The sequence below is a fragment of the Borostomias antarcticus genome (genome assembly GCF_949987555.1).
Source record: "Borostomias antarcticus genome assembly, chromosome: 5".
NCBI classification, from domain to species: domain Eukaryota; kingdom Metazoa; phylum Chordata; class Actinopteri; order Stomiiformes; family Stomiidae; genus Borostomias; species Borostomias antarcticus.
In genome coordinates this window covers 30,861,697-30,879,196 of record NC_140238.1, presented here as the reverse complement: position 1 = coordinate 30,879,196, position 17,500 = coordinate 30,861,697, and the positions used below count along the sequence as shown (strand labels likewise).

General features: G+C 48.3%; 2 protein-coding genes and 1 long non-coding RNA gene across 3 annotated transcripts in view; 1 reads left to right on the top strand and 2 right to left on the bottom strand.

The window, feature by feature from the left end:
* Nucleotides 1-234, bottom strand: part of brsk1b (BR serine/threonine kinase 1b) — a gene marked incomplete at both ends in the record, with an annotated part of 11,404 nt that extends 11,170 nt beyond the window's left edge. The window contains one exon of the mRNA XM_084438599.1: nt 147-234. Within this exon, the coding sequence (XP_084294725.1) occupies nt 147-234 (88 nt within the window). The remainder of the gene's footprint in view (nt 1-146) is intronic.
* Nucleotides 235-4,724: 4,490 nt separating this feature from the next.
* Nucleotides 4,725-11,652, bottom strand: LOC311309146. Its single transcript, XR_014630456.1, has 4 exons — nt 11,537-11,652; nt 10,252-10,384; nt 5,663-5,774; nt 4,725-5,009 (listed from the first exon to the last, which is right to left on the bottom strand). It is a non-coding gene; the product is annotated as an uncharacterized lncRNA (long non-coding RNA).
* A 5,039-nt stretch (nt 11,653-16,691) lies between these two features.
* Nucleotides 16,692-17,500, top strand: part of prl (prolactin) — a gene marked incomplete at both ends in the record, with an annotated part of 3,015 nt that continues 2,206 nt past the window's right edge. Inside the window, one exon of the mRNA XM_084439094.1 lies at nt 16,692-16,734. Coding sequence (XP_084295220.1) covers nt 16,692-16,734 — 43 coding nt within the window. The remainder of the gene's footprint in view (nt 16,735-17,500) is intronic.

Here is a 17,500-nt window from a genome sequence, read left to right as displayed (position 1 = left end):
TAGCCTATAGGCTATCCCTATTATAACATTTCATTGCATTTCAATATTATACAAACCCGGCCTACACACCAGCCATAAGGGGCTGCAGGGAGGCGGATACATAACGCTTCTATCCGAAGTGAACCAGGGAAGCGGCGCATCTTTACCTGTCTGCCCCTTCCCAAGGGTTTTCTCCAGCCGGTAAGGCCCGACGTACTGGGCCGACTGGCCTACAGACAGCTCCTTACTACTCATGCTGACCGTCTGTTCAAGGCGAAATTACGATAAGGCGATATAATCAGTGCTTTTTCCAAAGGAGTCGATATAGATCAGTCTCGGTCCTTCGGGCGGAGCGGCACATTACAGACACCCAGCGTTGTCACGGGGAGGGAGAGAGCGGCTGTGGTCGTGATGGCAGCTCCGTGGCCTACTACCATGTACTTGTTTTTCATGCGGCTACTGCATTATGTTTTCGTTATTCGGATAAAAACCCATCCCAGTTCCGGCTCCAGATGTTAAAAGGCTGATGGAGAGGAGGTGGTGAAATTTGTTGCGAGTGCAAATCTGATACCTATGGCAGAGGATAAAACAGCAATTGAGTTCACCGGAATAACTATGAAATGATTGTATCGTGAATGCGGAGTCTACTGTAAACAGCTGGTCGCAATATCAAAATCTAGCAAACATAGAGAGGGTCTGCATAGCGGATTAAATGCAAAAAATGATACATCTCATATAGCCTATCCGACAATGATCATTGATCAATAATGTTGGCTAGTGAAGTTTTACAGAATATTCTCATAATAGCTAGTCTATCTTTGAGATGATACAGGCCTAGGCTTCTCCTTATATCCTTTGCTCTGAGTGTGCCCGTTCCCTTCCAGGATAAGATTCTATTATTACAGCCACACAGGGGTGATTTTCCAATATCCGGTGCACACTTTAGTTTACCCCTGGCCCTGCATCAGGAACCAGAGAGCGTCGAAACAGCGTCCTGCTATCCGCACCCGTTCAGCTACTCTCAATCTCCCCTCGTCAACCTGGGTGAACAGTTAAGCTTGAGTCCCCGTTTTAATACACTTTCCTCGCACGAATCGTTGGGTTTGAATTTATAATGTTCGATTGGGTAGGTGTTATAAATCGTGCTTCCAGAAAAAACAAGCATCTTTAGCTGGTGTAGTAGCCCGCTACTGCGCCCCCTCCCTCTCCTCCTCTCTCGTGCTCTCTCCCTGTCTATGCACATATCACAGCATCTTCTCTCGCGCTCCTCTCGCAGCCGCAAGATGCATCCTTCGCCGGTGTCCGCTTGGAGAAATGGGTCGTCTCGTGCACGTTTGGGGAAAAAATATTTGTAGGTCTGTAGGAGTTCTTAGCATCCACAAGCCGTTACGGGATAGTCTCTCCACCGGTCGCAAAAAAAGCCTTTTCTTTTTTCTCTCTCCCCTCCTCTCTTGGTTCTCTTCATCCGATACGGGCAGCATCAGCATCCGGGTTCCGCTTTTCCTCCCCCCACCCTCTTCCCTCCTCCCTCTCGCATCCACCCTCCGCGCCTCACCCTTTAGCTCCGCGTGTCCCTCAAGGATTTTTGCCACATTTAGGCTATGCGTTCTTGACCGGGCTACTGTGATCAGCCTATAATTAAGAAACACAAAATTGTGATAGTGAAGGAAAACGGTCCACCAATCAGGCTCAGATGGAGATTACAGAATTTGTGGTTTCAACTTTTCCTCCCCAAATATGGTTTACAGCACTGTATTTATTTGGTTTCATTTGATAGTTGTGTAATGTGTCGATTTGAACATATTGATATGACGTTTGCCTTTATAGATTGTATCCCAATCTCTTCCTGGATGCATGGTTTTCTTCCTGATGTAGGCCTACACTGTAAGTGAATCTACTCAATGTGCAGGCCTGTCACAGTATTATAAATAGGCCTACATTCGAAAAAATATAAATTCGAAATCCCTGAAACCCTTTATAGTGGGATGTGTATCCTCCGGCTCAGTGGTTTTTGGTGCAACAATAGTCTAATTAATTATTCATTTGTCTACGTTACACTCTGGTAACAAAAAACATTCACATTTCAAAGATGTGAACTTTATAATTGCGGGGATTCAATAAAAGGCAAACGTACCACGTGTTGATTGAATTCATTAGCTCTGTATGAGCTCTGCTTTAACTGTCTATGTCCAGTCACTAACTAGCTTAGGCTACTCCTTTACGATCCACACACAGTATACTGTGAAACCACCATATCGTGCAGTTCCCTATTTGTCCACTGGGTGGCAGTACCTACTAATGCTTTGCTGCTGGAGGGGTCCTGCCACACACTTTTAACCCTTCAAGCCATGGTGATGATGTCATTGAAATGATAATCATGTGTATCCGATGTCAGAGGGAAAATCCATTTTGGCGTGGTATGATAGTATGAAGGCTAGCATGTGTAGGCTGTAGTGAAGTGTTTAGCAATGAAAGTGTTATTTTCCAAAGGTAGTTTTCCTAAGGGATCATATAGAACTGTATTTTGTAGAACAGGTTGGAATCATGGTAGCTTCATATAGCCTACTACTCTATGATATTTCTACTTGCAGTGTTGACCACAAGAGAAATAATAGGCCAGGTCCAGCTTGGCTTATGTGCATGGCTGACTTGTTTCTGTTCAGGACTGGTAGAACGGAAGCTAGTCATTCCACTGAAATAGCTGTGAATTTAAATTACATGAAATAATGTCTGATAAATTAAGATAGGTCTTGTCGCCTGGACACATCAGTTTCAATGCTTCCAATGCTAATCCAGCACAATAAGAGCAGAATAGCCAGTTAGCTCATGAGCTCACAACAACTAGCAGCAGCTTCCATAACATTAATGGTAGCGGTCAGAGGCTAAAGCAATTACAATGATGATTCCTGTAACGTTAGCTATTTTGCTGCAATTGGTTCAACTTCTGTTTCTGGACAAAGGTAAGGGATAAAAAGATTGGAGTGAAAGGATGAACGTATATAGTCCCGTCATCCCCACCGGGGCCTTGAACCCCAGTCTCCCGGGTGGGAGTCCTATGCTCTCACCACTACTTGTGCAGTGGAGATTGGTGGGTTGGTTTTGGTGTCCTTCTTCCAGTCCCTGTGGGTTGGGGTTAGAATAAGGGTTGGGATAGGATCTGACCTATAAGGGAAGGAGTGTGGGTTGGGGTTAGAATAAGGGTTGGGACAGGATCTGACCTATAAGCCAAGGGGTAAAGGTCGGAGTGAAAGGATGAACATGTGGAGGTTTGGGGTATAGTCCCATAAAATCATCCCCACCGGGTCCTTGAACCCCGATCTCCCACGTGGGGGTCCATTGCTTTCACCACTACTCTACTTGGGCAGTGGAGATTTTGGTGTCCTTTATTTTGGTGTGCGGGGACTACTTCCTCATGCATGTCAACATTCAACGGAGGGAGGGGGGGGGGTGATAACCGGACAAAGGCTATCCTAGGTGCGCTGGCTTACAGCCACGCACAGAAAACGGGTTTACCAAAACCTGCAGTTCCATGAATGCACACCAGGGGTCAGGCAGTCAGAGTGGGCATACGGGACAATTGAAATTAATGATTTACCCAGTGTTTCCACAATCAAATGAATCCAGGTAGATTAAGAGAAACCTACTACAGTAATAAGCCTTCACAATGTTCAGGGTCAGCAAAGGACATCTGTTTGCTATCCTCTCTACAATTTTCAAATTTACAATCTAGAGGTGATCAAGGCATAGACTATAGGCCAGACTAAGTTACCCCACCCTAAAAACTCACACGCGCACACACGCGCGCGCACACACAAACACACACACACACACATATATATATATGCACACTGTATACTTCACCCCAGGACTGCCCAATGAGCCATCATCCTTTCAACCCCTTCTGAATAGCTCCAGGGACATACCATAAATATCCCCTCTTCAGCGCAATTCCACCCAGGCATCTGGTTAGGCGCCGCACTGAATTTCTGGGGTCCTGTGAGTATGTCTGGATGGAGAGCCAAGGGGTATGCATGTGTGTGTATGTGAAGTGGCGGTGTAGGTCTGTTCTTTCATAGCGATCCAAGGGGAACATTCTTGGAAACGTTGTGGGTTGGCCCATGTCAGTTACGCGCACGCAGCACTTGCCCACACATGCAGACTGGGACTTCCCCCCAACTAATGGGCATAACAATGCAGTCATACGAGTCAGATTTAATAGCAGAGGTGCAAACCAATCACAGGTGAACATGCAAACCCATACATAGATCATATGACCTATTTTGTCTTAAAAACAGCCATTTTCACCTAAAGGTGACAAGTCTACACCCCTGGGTCCTGTACATGTGTATTTATACACGACAAACTGACCAAATGTCGTGTCAAAGAGCAGCCCAGCACAAACACGGTCTCAGGATTTCAAGGAGGGGAGGGTGAAGAAGCAGCCTTAGGCGGCTTAAAGGTTAATCTCTACCGCACTGAGCTAGTAAACCAATTAACAAAAGACGGAAACCTTCAGGTTAAAATACATCTGGATTAAAAAGGGCGCATCTCAACAGGTGCGAGTTGCCAAGACAAGAGTTTAGGTTTTAAATATCCCGTGCGTTGTACATGAACCTTATTCAGTCTGCTGAAGGTAACTTAACCCATGAAGGCAATGTGAGATGTACGGCTCTAATGCTACAACATGTAGCCTAACTGCATATTTACACAGAATTCACAATTGAAAGGACAAGTCACATTTTTACACCAATTCTTTAACTTTATTCCATTTAAATGTATGCATCTCAAGCGGACAATTGACATAAAACCCATAAGCTCTCTGGAATTGTCTACATATCGATGAGATCGGCCACAGGGGAAGGCCAGGGGTAGAAGTCAGGAGACATTTCAGCCAAAACACGAGGTCGGGGAGGGAGACAAATGTGGTTTCTGCCGCCGTGAACCCTGACCCCGACCGAACCATCGGTTCAGTCCAGTGCCGTTGTGCAGAAGGGAATGCTGGGAAAACCAGAGGACTCAGTGCAGTGGACCTAGAGGGAAGAGAAGAGATGTTGAAAGGGGAATGAGTAGATGACAAAACGAGGAGAAAAACAAGAAAACACACCAATTGATTAGGTCATGATGGATATTGGGATCCCAAATCTGCAGGCTTGGCATGGCTGGAGAGACTGACCAGTGAGTGGTTTACCACAAGGCCGGGCCCGACACATTCCACAAGCTCAGCAGAAGTCTGAAGTACAACTGGAGTGTGGAAACACAATAGTGCATGACTCGGCTGGCTGTGGCACACACCTTTGTGACAACGCAACCATTTCCACCTAGTTACTGCTCACATCGGTACTGGATCAGCGAGAGCCACTCCCAAACCCTCCCTTCTCCTGAGCCTTGTTCCTGTACTTCGAAAAGGGTCGAGTTACAGCATCAAGATGGCCACGGCATCAAGATGGCCACGGCGACGCATTAATGCACCGAGTGTAGCAGCTAGCATGAGCTGTAGTTACACCCCCGCTTCAACTGAGGTATGAAGATTGTTTAATTGCGGAGAAAATCGTTTTTGGAGCAACCCCCCCCCCCCATCAATAAAGTGTCTCCTACTACCATGACCCGCGGCCGTATCCCTGAACCATGAGGGAGAGAGAGAGAGAGAGAGTGTTGGGACGCAGCCAGGGAAGGGATCACTTACATTTCCTGTGAGTCGGGGCTCCTCTCCTCACGACGCCTCCGCTGCGCTCTTCACACAGGCGGCGAACGCCTCCATCAGGTCCTTGCAGGCCTCGGCATCACCGGTGCTCAAACTAGGGGAGAGGGGGGGGACAGAGACGTTAATATTTTGTTTACTATTTTGTTTACATCAGCTGGATCTCCCAAATAAGGAGTAGACGAGGTTAAAGGGAGCCTTCAGCGTTTTGTTCTCGTCCAGCCATCGTCGGTTAAAAAAAAAAAAACAGGCCTGGCTGTAGGCCAGCGGCTTCCGAGGAGGATGATATTCCTACTGCACCACAGCTGGATGACCGAGCAGAGACTAGGCGCTCGTCCCCCCCGGCCCCCCATGGAGGTGTAGGGAGTGCTGACAGACTGAGTCACTGGATGAAGAGAACGAGAGAAGGGGGGGGTTATTTCAGGCACCAAACACAGCGGCAGACACTGCCACACTGCATTAGAGTGATGGAGCGAGAGAGAGAGAGGGAGAGAGAGCGAGGGAGAGAGTGGGGGCGGAGAGAGATGGGATAAGCCCATTTGCGAGAGCACATTAGGGACAAGAGATGGCGTGACGATTCGAAAAGATGAACGCAGGTAAATTGAAGAGATCCGAGGGGAGATGAGTGGAGGGGAACGTGACCCATGACCGACCTCCTAAAAACTCAAAAAGGGTGCTTCAAACCCAATTTAAGGAGGCATTTTCGGGCGTCTCCAACCCCTCCTGGGATACAGCCTCCCTTCCACCACCCTGCTCTAATGCACAGCTGGTCTCAGCTGGTCTCGACGGGATTAAAAAGGGGTTTAAACCGTCCCTAAAGAGGGTCAGTCATTGTGCTTGCATGCGAGAGGGCGCAGCGGTAATTCATTTAAGGGCAGCGCGGCAAGCCGGCCGTGCGCTCGGATAATCCTGCCGCAGCCTCGGCTCCCGCCACCCCCGCTTTGACCGGGGAGAGGGAATGAGTCGGACCACAGGGGTTGAGACCAACCAAGACTGGACTGTACCTTTTGAGATGGGAGGGGGGTTGGAACAAGGGAAGTAAAAGCAAAAAAAAAAACGGGACATTTTAATAATCCAATGACTTTAGCAGATTGGAACCGAGGAAGGCTTAGTAAATGCACTCTTCCCCAGCTACAGGACCCACACTGGTACACAGGAAGCCTCCACTAGGGCAGCCCTGGGGGCCTCGTCAAATAAACCAATTAGGTTTGATTATGTAACACTGAACAAATGCAGCCCTGTGGCCACTTCCACACCATCAACCAATTAAGCAGACAATGACGGCTCTCAGTGAATGGGCGGAGTGAATGGGATTCTAGGCTAGCATCTTGGACCATGGTGGAACTAGGGAGCATGTCTGCTCGTGGCCGTGGCCGTTGGGAGAGACCAGAGTGGTGAGGGTAGACCGGTTACCAACGTGGAGCTCCACTGATGTCATCGCAGACTCGATTCGAAAAGGGTCGAGTTACGGCATCAAAGTGGCCATAGCAACACATCCAAGCTGTGAAGTACATTGAGTAATTTAGGTGTGTGTGTGTGTGGGCGCACGCAGGGGGTGTTGCTAGACCGATCCGAGTCAATTTACTATTCACCCAGTTTTAAACTAAAATAAATGTGACTTGAAGACCATAAAAGAATAACTAACAGAAGCCAAAGCAAGTTTGCAGGTCTGTATGGGAAACTGACCACAAGCCTGCTAGTGGAGGCCGCAAACAATCAGGAAGCGCATGGCTAAATTATTGACGAGTTGGGGCCAATCCCGCGGGACCGCCCATACATAATGGATCATTTACAGGTGCGAGGATCCTTCTGCACGAGCTAATCAAACCTGGGCTGCACTCGCGAGCCATACTGAGACGGGGTTAGCGTTTACAACACAACTTCATAGGAAGGAGCAGAAGAGGGGAAATGAGACTGACTGCTAGACTTGATACACCCTCTTAACACCCTCTAATGGTTGCCTAGTAAGGACAGGAACCAGGAACTTGTCTAGAAACACATTGCCCCTCACCCCCTGCCAGCCCATTCTCTGGACCTTCTAAATTTGACAGCATTTCCCCCTCAATTTCGCTACCTCGCTGCTGCACCTTGACCAAAACATTAGTCAAGCTCCAACGAGAGCATTCGTTCTGTATGGTGCTGCGCAAATAAGCACAACCCCATAGTAAAAAGAAACAAGACCTGGAATTAAGTTCTGGCTCGAGTCACAGAGCGCCGTAGCCAGGGGGCGTGAATCTGAGCCGCGGCGAGCATTCCACGTCGGTAAACCGGTATGATTTCCATGACAGAGCAAGCAAACGCATGCCTGGGGATTGGCTGCATGCTCATGTGACCATGCACATGTCCTCGGCCCGGAGACAGATGGGCTAGTTTCAAAGGAACACTGCTCCAAATGGCTCGAGGAAGGAGCTTCTATGACGTGGTTAATATTTACAGGGACTGTCAGCAGTACGAGTCATACTGTACATTGACGTGTAATCTGAAGTAGACATTACCCTTTCATGACTGGGGATTAGGCCAAGGCGATGCAAACACTCCCAAGTCAATGGTAAAGTCAAGCAACCTGAGAGTGTATACACCAACCTTTGAACACCAACCTTTGAACCGGTGACTTAAGTCTTTATGTTGAACAGGCCCCAAACCACTAGGGTAATTGCAGTAGTAGTCGTTAGAGAGGCTTCTGTAGATTTGAAGGTGACCTTGAACATACTGTTACTATTGTTTCACTAAGACATCTACAAGTGCAGGTATGGGTCAGCTTACGCAAAGATCTTGGGAAATATAACACAGGACATGGTTAAAAGGCAATATACAGCTACAACTTTGTCAGCAGACCCGACAGGCAAGATGGCCGCCGCCAACAGTCCCGGCTTGGTTCATGTGAAGCTGCTTATTTTGAAGTTGTGTTTATTTGAAGTTAGTGTCCGTGAACCGGTTTCAAATTCAACAGCAACATGATCCATGACTTGGAACATGTCACGGCATCTTGAACATAAATAGTCATGCATGGGCACCTGTGTAAGAGCTAGTGGCTATAAATACACTACGCCGGTATACACATTACTCCGAGTCAGCCCTCTCTCTACGCTAGCTTCAGCAGGTCAGTCAGCGTCACGCGGAGGGAAAGGCCAGACTAGCTCCCGACTCGTCCAGCTTCTCAATGACAAGCCCCAAGGACCATGTGGCTGCAGGTTTAAACATGGTCAGCCTCGGCCACTAAGCTGGCAGGGGATGCATGGGACTCGTAACACCAAGGTTATGGGTTCAAATTCCACTGAGGTCCAATAAAAGCACTTGGGGTGAATGAAATGAGACATCACACACACCTCCACGTGCCCCTTACCATACACTTTCACACGCCCTTCAAAGATCACATTTCACACACACTGTACTGTGAAGCAGTGACCGCAATGTCAGGCACTAAAACTTCCAACAAGTTTCCATAAATCAAAAAGATTCTTGGATCGGCAGACTGGAAGTATCCTATAACCTCGTCTGGACTGAACAAAGTCCATCACACAGCAGTGTGCAGTAGCCTACACCGAAATGCCCTTGACCTAATGCAGCACTCAATTGGCCGAACGAAAACCACCCTCAAGATAAATCGGCACTTGTGAAACTTTTACAATCACCAACTAACCAAGCCTTGCCCTTGCCGATCCCAAGAAAGCCGCAAACTGACTACACGGCAGTGTTATCTCCGCACCCTCACACTCCAGAGGTCCGGCTGTGTTGGGTCTTATCAGGGTCTAGCCTCGACAGTCGACAGACCAGGGAAAAGCAGGAATGCTGCCAAAAACATTGAAATGCACTTAGGACACCGTAGAAAATGTACTTGGGACACCGGTGCATCGGCAGCAGACCCACCAGTAAGTCCAAAAAGGCCCACGAGCAGGGCAGCGGACCGTCTAACCGGGCTTTTGACCTTGCCCTGCCCTTCAGCACTACCCGTAACACACAGGGCATCCATGTTCCCTGTGACATTGTGACACTGCATTTTGGGAAAATAAACCCACAACAATCACTCAGCTAATCCTACATGGGGGTGGGGTGGAGGGTGCAGGTACACACACAGGATGAGGACAAGCGCACAGTGAGCTGGCGTTCCCCACTCAACACTTACCGGTGTTGACGCTGCCAGACCAGACCGTGGGGGTTGTGGGGGACATGACGTTGAATTCCTCCCCTTCAATCAGGCATGAGGACAAGCCTCGCGTTCTGTGACGCGCCCCCCCCCCCCCCCCCCCGCCACCCTAACTTCCAGAACCCCCCGTACCCCGCCGAGATGTCAAGCGTGATTAGAGCTTATGATATTACCGGGTCGGCGCTCTTTACATGCAAGCTCTGAGAGATCAGCTCCCGTCTCAACTCGGGCGCCAGAACGGCGCCGCTCTCTCCCGACGTGACCCCCATCCCCGCTACGCAGCGCTCCCCAAAACCCCGCAAGTTCCCCATGCACCAAAGCGCTGACCAGAGCGGTCCCGGCGTCGGACGCCATGGCGGGGCATCGACGACAACAGCAGCCTCGCAGAGCGACTGCAGACGGCACCCGTGCAGACACGCCTCCCACCTACCATTTGTCCAGGTCGGCCTTGATGGCGGCGCAGGCCGCGGGGACGGGGGCTTCAGCGGGGGCGGCGGTCTCGGAGTCCGACATGTCCGTAGTGCTGTTGCGGGTGTGTGCGTGTGTCTCCTCCGAACTTGCGCCTGAGTGCCAGGGGAGAGAGAGGGAGGAGAGCGTGTTAGTGGGAGGAGAGCCACACGGGAGGGAGGTGGAGGGAGGGGTGGAGAGAAAAAGAGGACTGAACACATGTGTACACAAGGGGGAGGGGGGGGGGGGGAGGGGGGAGGGGTTAGGGAGCAGTGACCCAGGCAAAGTTCAGAGGGAAGAAGATCAACTGGAAACACGAGGGGGTGGGGTCAAAGTAAAACGGGACTGGAGGCAGGATAGGTCAATACTAGAATAAAATAACTAAAATGTCAAGCGGATATTTTCAGCACAACTCATTCAAATTCAGGACAAGGCAGCATCTAATACAAAAAACAATTCACAAAAATCCGAATAGTCCAAGATGCGCATGTGTGTCCGTGCAAACTGAATTGTAGCACTCAAAATAAGGAAATGAAAAAAGGAAATGAGTCCATGGAAGCAGGATAGCCCGACACGATCTATAGAATTCTGCCATCTACTGGAATCAGCTAGCTAAGGCCTAAGATGTCACGTCCTACTCTTGTACGCAAAAAGGTCACCTGTTGATGCACACACGTCTGCCACAGCGTAACCCGAACAGAGGAGCTTACTAAATTATAACTGCATTAGAATAATAGTCTACTCTGAGACAGTGGGAAACCCGCGCCCCAGGCCCACACATGCGCCCTTGCGTAGCAAAAAACTTATCTATTCTAAGAACACGGGGACGAGAGTAAACGGAAAGCTGCTCAACACAAGACACCGTTCAAATATAGATCTATAGGTTAATAAAAACCGGAGTAAGTGCCTTACAACTTGGTTTCAACCATTATCTTCCTAACTCATTATCCTCCTTGTGATTATGAAGTTATGTAACTGCTGCCATGGTTATGCAATGCAGCCGACTGCAGACCTAGGCTAATTGTGAAGGCCTACAGTAAAAAACAAGACACCGACTTTTACATTAGCCTATACATTAATGCAGCCCAATTACGTAGGAAAGCGTGGAACCACCGCAGAAAATAGTCGCAAACAAACAATTACTGTTCTGAACTCGAATAAAACTTTTCCGGAAAAAGTCTAGTAGGCTACTGACTCAAAAGCAACAATTCACACCGATAGAAACAGTAAGACAAGCGGGTCATCTTTCAAACAGAACTCCCTCTCACCTGGTCCCCGTCTAGTAGGCTATCAAGAACAAGAACACAACAGCTTGTCCGCTCTGTTTTATAGGCTCCCCGACCTTGCGTCGCTCTCACACCTGTAGCCAATAAGGTTTTACAACTGAAGGACACTGGGAAATGCAGTCTTCCAGGTATGGAATTTGGCTAGGCCGTCTAAAACATCGGAGGATACTGCTACTCAACTCTACATCTCTGAGCACCGTTGTCTCCACAGCGCTCAAATCTTAAATGTAGCCTACATTTTCGTGCCAAGTTGGAAGTTACAAAACACAGGGAAGTAAGAAAAAGTGAGATGGGCCAGGCGCGTCAGATTACCATTTATGCGCGTCAAGATGTGATCGTGTAGCCTGTCAGTGAGGAGTGAGTGATCAAGAGTCTTCCTTCACCAGTCTTCTGGCGTGCCCACTTGTAGTAGTTAAATGTTCATATTCACCAGTGAAAGCAGACGCTTCAACGTTTTAATTAAATCACCATTTAATCTCACCCAAATGTTCAGTGGTGTGAATGCATGGTACCAAGAAAAATGGCACGCTCTGAGACTGGAACATAATTATGCATGCAACCAACTTTTCTTTTGGAAATCTCCTAAACACGAGTCGCTTGTTAAAATTGGAACACAATACGCCTATGTAACCTAATAGGTCTATTATAAAAGCTACTTTTCCCATTGTTCCAAACACATAACTTATTTGCTAATATTTGTTTTTCTCACAAAATGATTAAACATGAAATATACAGTCAGGACACGAAAGACTGCATGACAGCACCCCTCAGACCAAAGAGAACATTATGTCCTGAGACGTAAGTGCGACATGTGGAACCGAACCTGACCGCAGATCAGTTGAATTCGAAAAACATGACAATAAAAACTTACCTATCCGTCAAGATCTCTGACCTCTGTCCAGATCTCTGTCCCTGTGGTGTGCGTCGAGGAAGAGCAGTTGCCGCCGAAAAGTGTCGGTGGTGGTGGTGGTGTGGGGGGGGGGGATCGGTTTCCTAAATGGGCACTATAGTATGTGATCCTATGGACTGATGGGGGCGTGGATTCTATGAGTGCGTGTGAGCATGCGCGCGTGTGTGTGCGTAGGCACGCGCCCGCCTGTGTGTGTGTTCGAGCACAAGAAGCCGTGCCTCTCTCGGCACAGAGATGGAGGCCGAGGGGGGAGGCCGCACCAATCCTTACACAGAGCGAGGGAGAGAGAGAGACAGTGAGTGAAAGAGAGGGAGAGGAAGTTCAGGTTTGGGGAGAAAGAAAGAGAAGGGGGAGGAGAAGGGGCCTGGCAGAGACAAAGAGAGAGAGAGAGAGAGAGAGAGATTACGGAAAGGAAGTTTGTTACTGAAACATGCCAGCCACATTTTGCAGCGATGATAGTGGGGGAGGAGTAAGTAGAAAAAAGAGGGTATCTTTAAAGAGGAGAAGAGCAAGAGAACCAAAGGGAAGGTGGGATCTCGAGGAAAAATAGAACGGTAGAGAGAGAGAGAGAGAGAGAGAGAGAGAGAGAAACGTTGGGGCCCCTAAAGTTAGATTCCAGGGCAGGCACGGGCAGAACATGACAAAGAACTGTTTCGTCATGGCAGCGAATGTGCATGTGTGTGCATGTATGTGTTTAAGTGTGTGTGTGTGTGTGTGTGTGTGTGTGTGTGTGTGTGTGTGTGTGTGTGTGTGCGTGTGTGCAAAGGGTGTGGGGTACACCACCATTGCTAGGTCAAAGTCTCCCACCCGTACGAACGTAGGTTTTTTCAGGTCGTCCATTTTCGTTCCCTGTCTCTTCTTTCTTGTGTCCTCGTCTTATTTGTTGTTTCATCACTCCCTGGAATAAGAACACACAAGCTAACACACCCTAAGGCACAATAGCAATCTTCTCCCATGAGTAGCTGTGGCCACACACACACACACACACACACACACACACACACACACACACACACACACCTGCGCCCACACTCTCTCCTCACCTGTATATATTACAATCAAAGAAACCATGATACAGCAAAAATACAATGACTACATAGCCTTTATTTTACTGGCAACACAGTAAGTGTGTAACTTTGCCCAGAGTGGTTAGAAAGAGGAGTGAACCGAGAGTAGTTTAGTGTTGAGGGTAGTTTAGTGTTGAGGGTAGTTTAGTGTTGAGAGTAGTTTAGTGTTGAGGGTAGTTTAGTGTTGAGGGTAGTTTAGTGTTGAGGGTAGTTTAGTGTTGAGGTTAGTTTAGTGTTGAGGCAGAGGGGGAGGGGCACCTCATAGGGGAAGGAAGTTAGATTCAAAGTCAAATGTGTAGGTCACACAAGGGAGGTGTGTGCATGTGTGCTCTACGTATGTATGCATGGGTGTACGTATGTTAGTGTGTGAGAGAGGGGGAGAGAGAGAGAGAGAGAGAGAGAGAGAGAGAGAGAGTAGACAGAGGCAGAGTGAAAGAAGGAAGAGGGGGGAGGGGAAGCCAGTGCAAAGGCACGTGGGTAATCTATAGGGTGAGTGTCCGTACGGTGATATCTGTTGTGCCACTCATGTTATCTATGTAATATAGATACACTGTATGGCTTGTCATGTTTATCCCATAAACAAAGACACAGGACACACATGCACACTTGCACACACACAGTGAATGCTCAGGAAAATAGCACATATGTACCATGCATAGCACATTAAGGACATGTAGTGACATACAAGCACACAACATGGACTAGGCTACTAACATCTCACTTCCTGGGGGTGGGGTGAGACCAGAGACCATTTTATGAGGATAAGAGCCCCCCCAGTCTATAGTAGTCAAAGGCACTGCAATATCAAACGTATTGGTGTTGAAGCGCCCTCTGCTGGCTGTAAGAGGTATAACAGGTGTGAGAATCTCAAATGTAGCTGCGACCACATGTGAGCATATAGCAGGGAAACGTACACAACCTTGGTGGTTTGGCAACGATACACAAGAGTGGTGTTGGGTTTCTGCTCCTGCTGTAGCCTATAGCTTACAGTAGTACAGTCGCTCACCGAGTGACATATATATAAGTGACACTGACAGGAAGTGTGAGGACTGGGATGGGGCACTGCTGTAGACCACTCAGATTACATGGGTCGAAATACTATTACATTTCAATTATGTATTTTTCATTGATTGCTCTTGTCTGGCACAATGGAACCAATGGGCTGTTCCTAAAATATGCACCCCCTGCCCACCTGGCACTCCGGGCAGCTAATTAAAGGATTTCAATGAGTATTTGGACCCAGATCTGTTACACCGTAGGCCATTGCGGCATTTTCCTGAAGGGGAACAGATTATGTTGGTTTAGTATGTTGGCATGCTCCCAGAAGATGAGCAAGGATTGTGTCCAAGGCTGATGCTACTAGGATAATGATATGGCCAAGATGAGCAGTTGGTAGACTTGTTCTGGCTTAACTCAAGACCATGTTGATTAAACTCAATTAGCTCCAACTGCGCAGCAAGTCAATTAAACTATCATCACTACACTGGTGGAGGTTGGAGGACTGAGCTCAAAGTAGAAACGTCATCATTAATCTTACTATTCAGGTGACGTTGTGGAAGTTAAAGAAATGTATCTCTGGTCAGAGAGAAGCTATGTTATTACTGTATTATTTCTCTCTCCATGCACAAAATACAAAATGGAAATACTGATGGTCGGCACAGGTTCTCCTTATTGATCATTAAGGACAATTGGATATATTTCTTCAATGATCTCAAGATTTGATTATTAATTTCTTCCATAGCCTACTTCCTCTTCCTCAACCCAAAATATATATCCCACTCCCAAAGATACGGCCCCTTAACTTGAGTACAACACTGACAAACCATGAGTGACAGAGAATGTGAGGAATGTGACTGGGCTTGTCTACTGCTGAAGTCACCAGAGATATATAGTAAATGGACTGCACTTATATAGCGCTTTTATCCAAAGTGCTTTACAATGGCCTCTCATTCACCCATTCACACACATTCACACACCAGTGGTGGCAGCTGTCATGCAAGCTGCCAGCCTGCTCATTGGGAGCAATTTGGGGATCAGTGTCTTTGCCCAAGGATACTTCGACATGTGGACAGGAGGAGCCGGGAATTGAACCGCCAACCCTACGGTCAATGGCTCTACCTCCTGAGCTACAGCCGCCCCTCGAGACACACAAACATCTAGGCCAGGATCAGCTAAGACAATCAGGCTTTTGGGATAAAAGCCAGATAGCAAGCGGATCTGGGTCATATACAGGCCAGATCTGGCCCTTGTGGCTTAGTTCCGGCCCATATATGGCCCAGAATCATTACACATCCGCTTGCTGTCTGGGAAGCCAGGCTTTAAGCTGTCTCCTGCTGTACCCTCCTCAAACTACAACTCTACTGTGAGCCGTCAGATGGAAAACTGTTTGACAAGAGACTTCTCTGGGATCTGAGGAGCCATCTGGAGAACTGGTCAGGCCCAGTAGAGCAGCAACCATAGAGAACAATGGGAGGTACCACAGCTGTAGCTCAGTTGGTAGAGCGGGTCGTTCAATGATCGAAGGGTCAGCGGTTCGAATCCCAGCTCCCACTGTCCACATGTCGAAGTGTCCTTGAGCAAGACACCTAACCCCAAATTGCTCCCAATGTGTAGGTTAGCACCTTGCATGGCAGCTACCACCATTGGTGTGTGAATGTATGTGTGAATGGGTGAATGAGAGGCCATTGTAAAGCGCTTTGAGTGCCGCCAAGGTGGAAAAGCGCTATATAAGTGCAGTCCATTTACTATTTACAACTTCCGGATAAGGGACACTTAAGGGAAGTACATGAGGACACGCGATGCAAATTTCATCTTGTGTAATCAATCAAGGTTTGCATTCATGAATATTATCAGTGGATTTTGCCCTTCTTTTCCATGGCAGACCTTTTGTCTTGGCGTGGTTGACTCACACGTTCCCTCCACCTTGTTCTCCAGCTGAACCTGCCAACCCCTGAGTATTGATGAGCGCACAAACCTTCCTCACAATGTTTCTCATTAGCGACAGGACAGAACCAGTTCAAAACAATTAGCGCATGGCACACCGGACTGCTGCATAACCAAACGGACAAGACAAGGACACTATATAACGGAGACAGGATGGAGAGAGAGAGAAACAACAGGAGAAAAAGAGGGAAGGAAGACAAGAAGAAAGAGAAGAAAAATGGCTCAGCAAAGCTCCAAGCGTACCAAACTCCACCTAGCAGGTGAGCTATGTACTGACGTTTGATGCATTATATTTGTTCAATGTGGATTTTCCAAGAGATCAAACCACTTATGATTCACTAGTACTAACTCCATGTCTTCGTCTCCCTATCCACCCTTCCTCCTCCTCTCTCTAACAATACTATCTATTCTCTCTCATGCCTTCATTTTCCCTCCCTCACAACTCTCTCCTCTTAATTCCCACTCTGTTGTTGTTTCACTCTCGTTCCCCTTCTCCACTCTCTCTCCATCTGCTCTCTCTCTCTCCACCCTCCATCCGCTCTCTCTCTCTCTCCACCCTCCATCTGCTCTCTCTCTCTCTCCACCCTCCATCCGCTCTCTCTCTCTCCACCCTCCATCTGCTCTCTCTCTCTCCACCCTCCATCCGCTCTCTCTCTCTCTCCACCCTCCATCTGCTCTCTCTCTCCACCCTCCATCCGCTCTCTCTCTCTCCACCCTCCATCCGCTCTCTCTCTCTCTCCACCCTCCATCCGCTCTCTCTCTCTCCACCCTCCATCCGCTCTCTCTCTCTCCACCCTCCATCCGCTCTCTCTCTCTCCACCCTCCATCTGCTCTCTCTCTCCACCCTCCATCCGCTCTCTCTCTCTCTCCACCCTCCATCTGCTCTCTCTCTCTCTCCACCCTCCATCCGCTCTCTCTCTCTCTCCACCCTCCATCCGCTCTCTCTCTCTCCACCCTCCATCCACTCTCTCTCTCTCCACCCTCCATCCGCTCTCTCTCTCTCCACCCACCATCCACTCTCTCTCT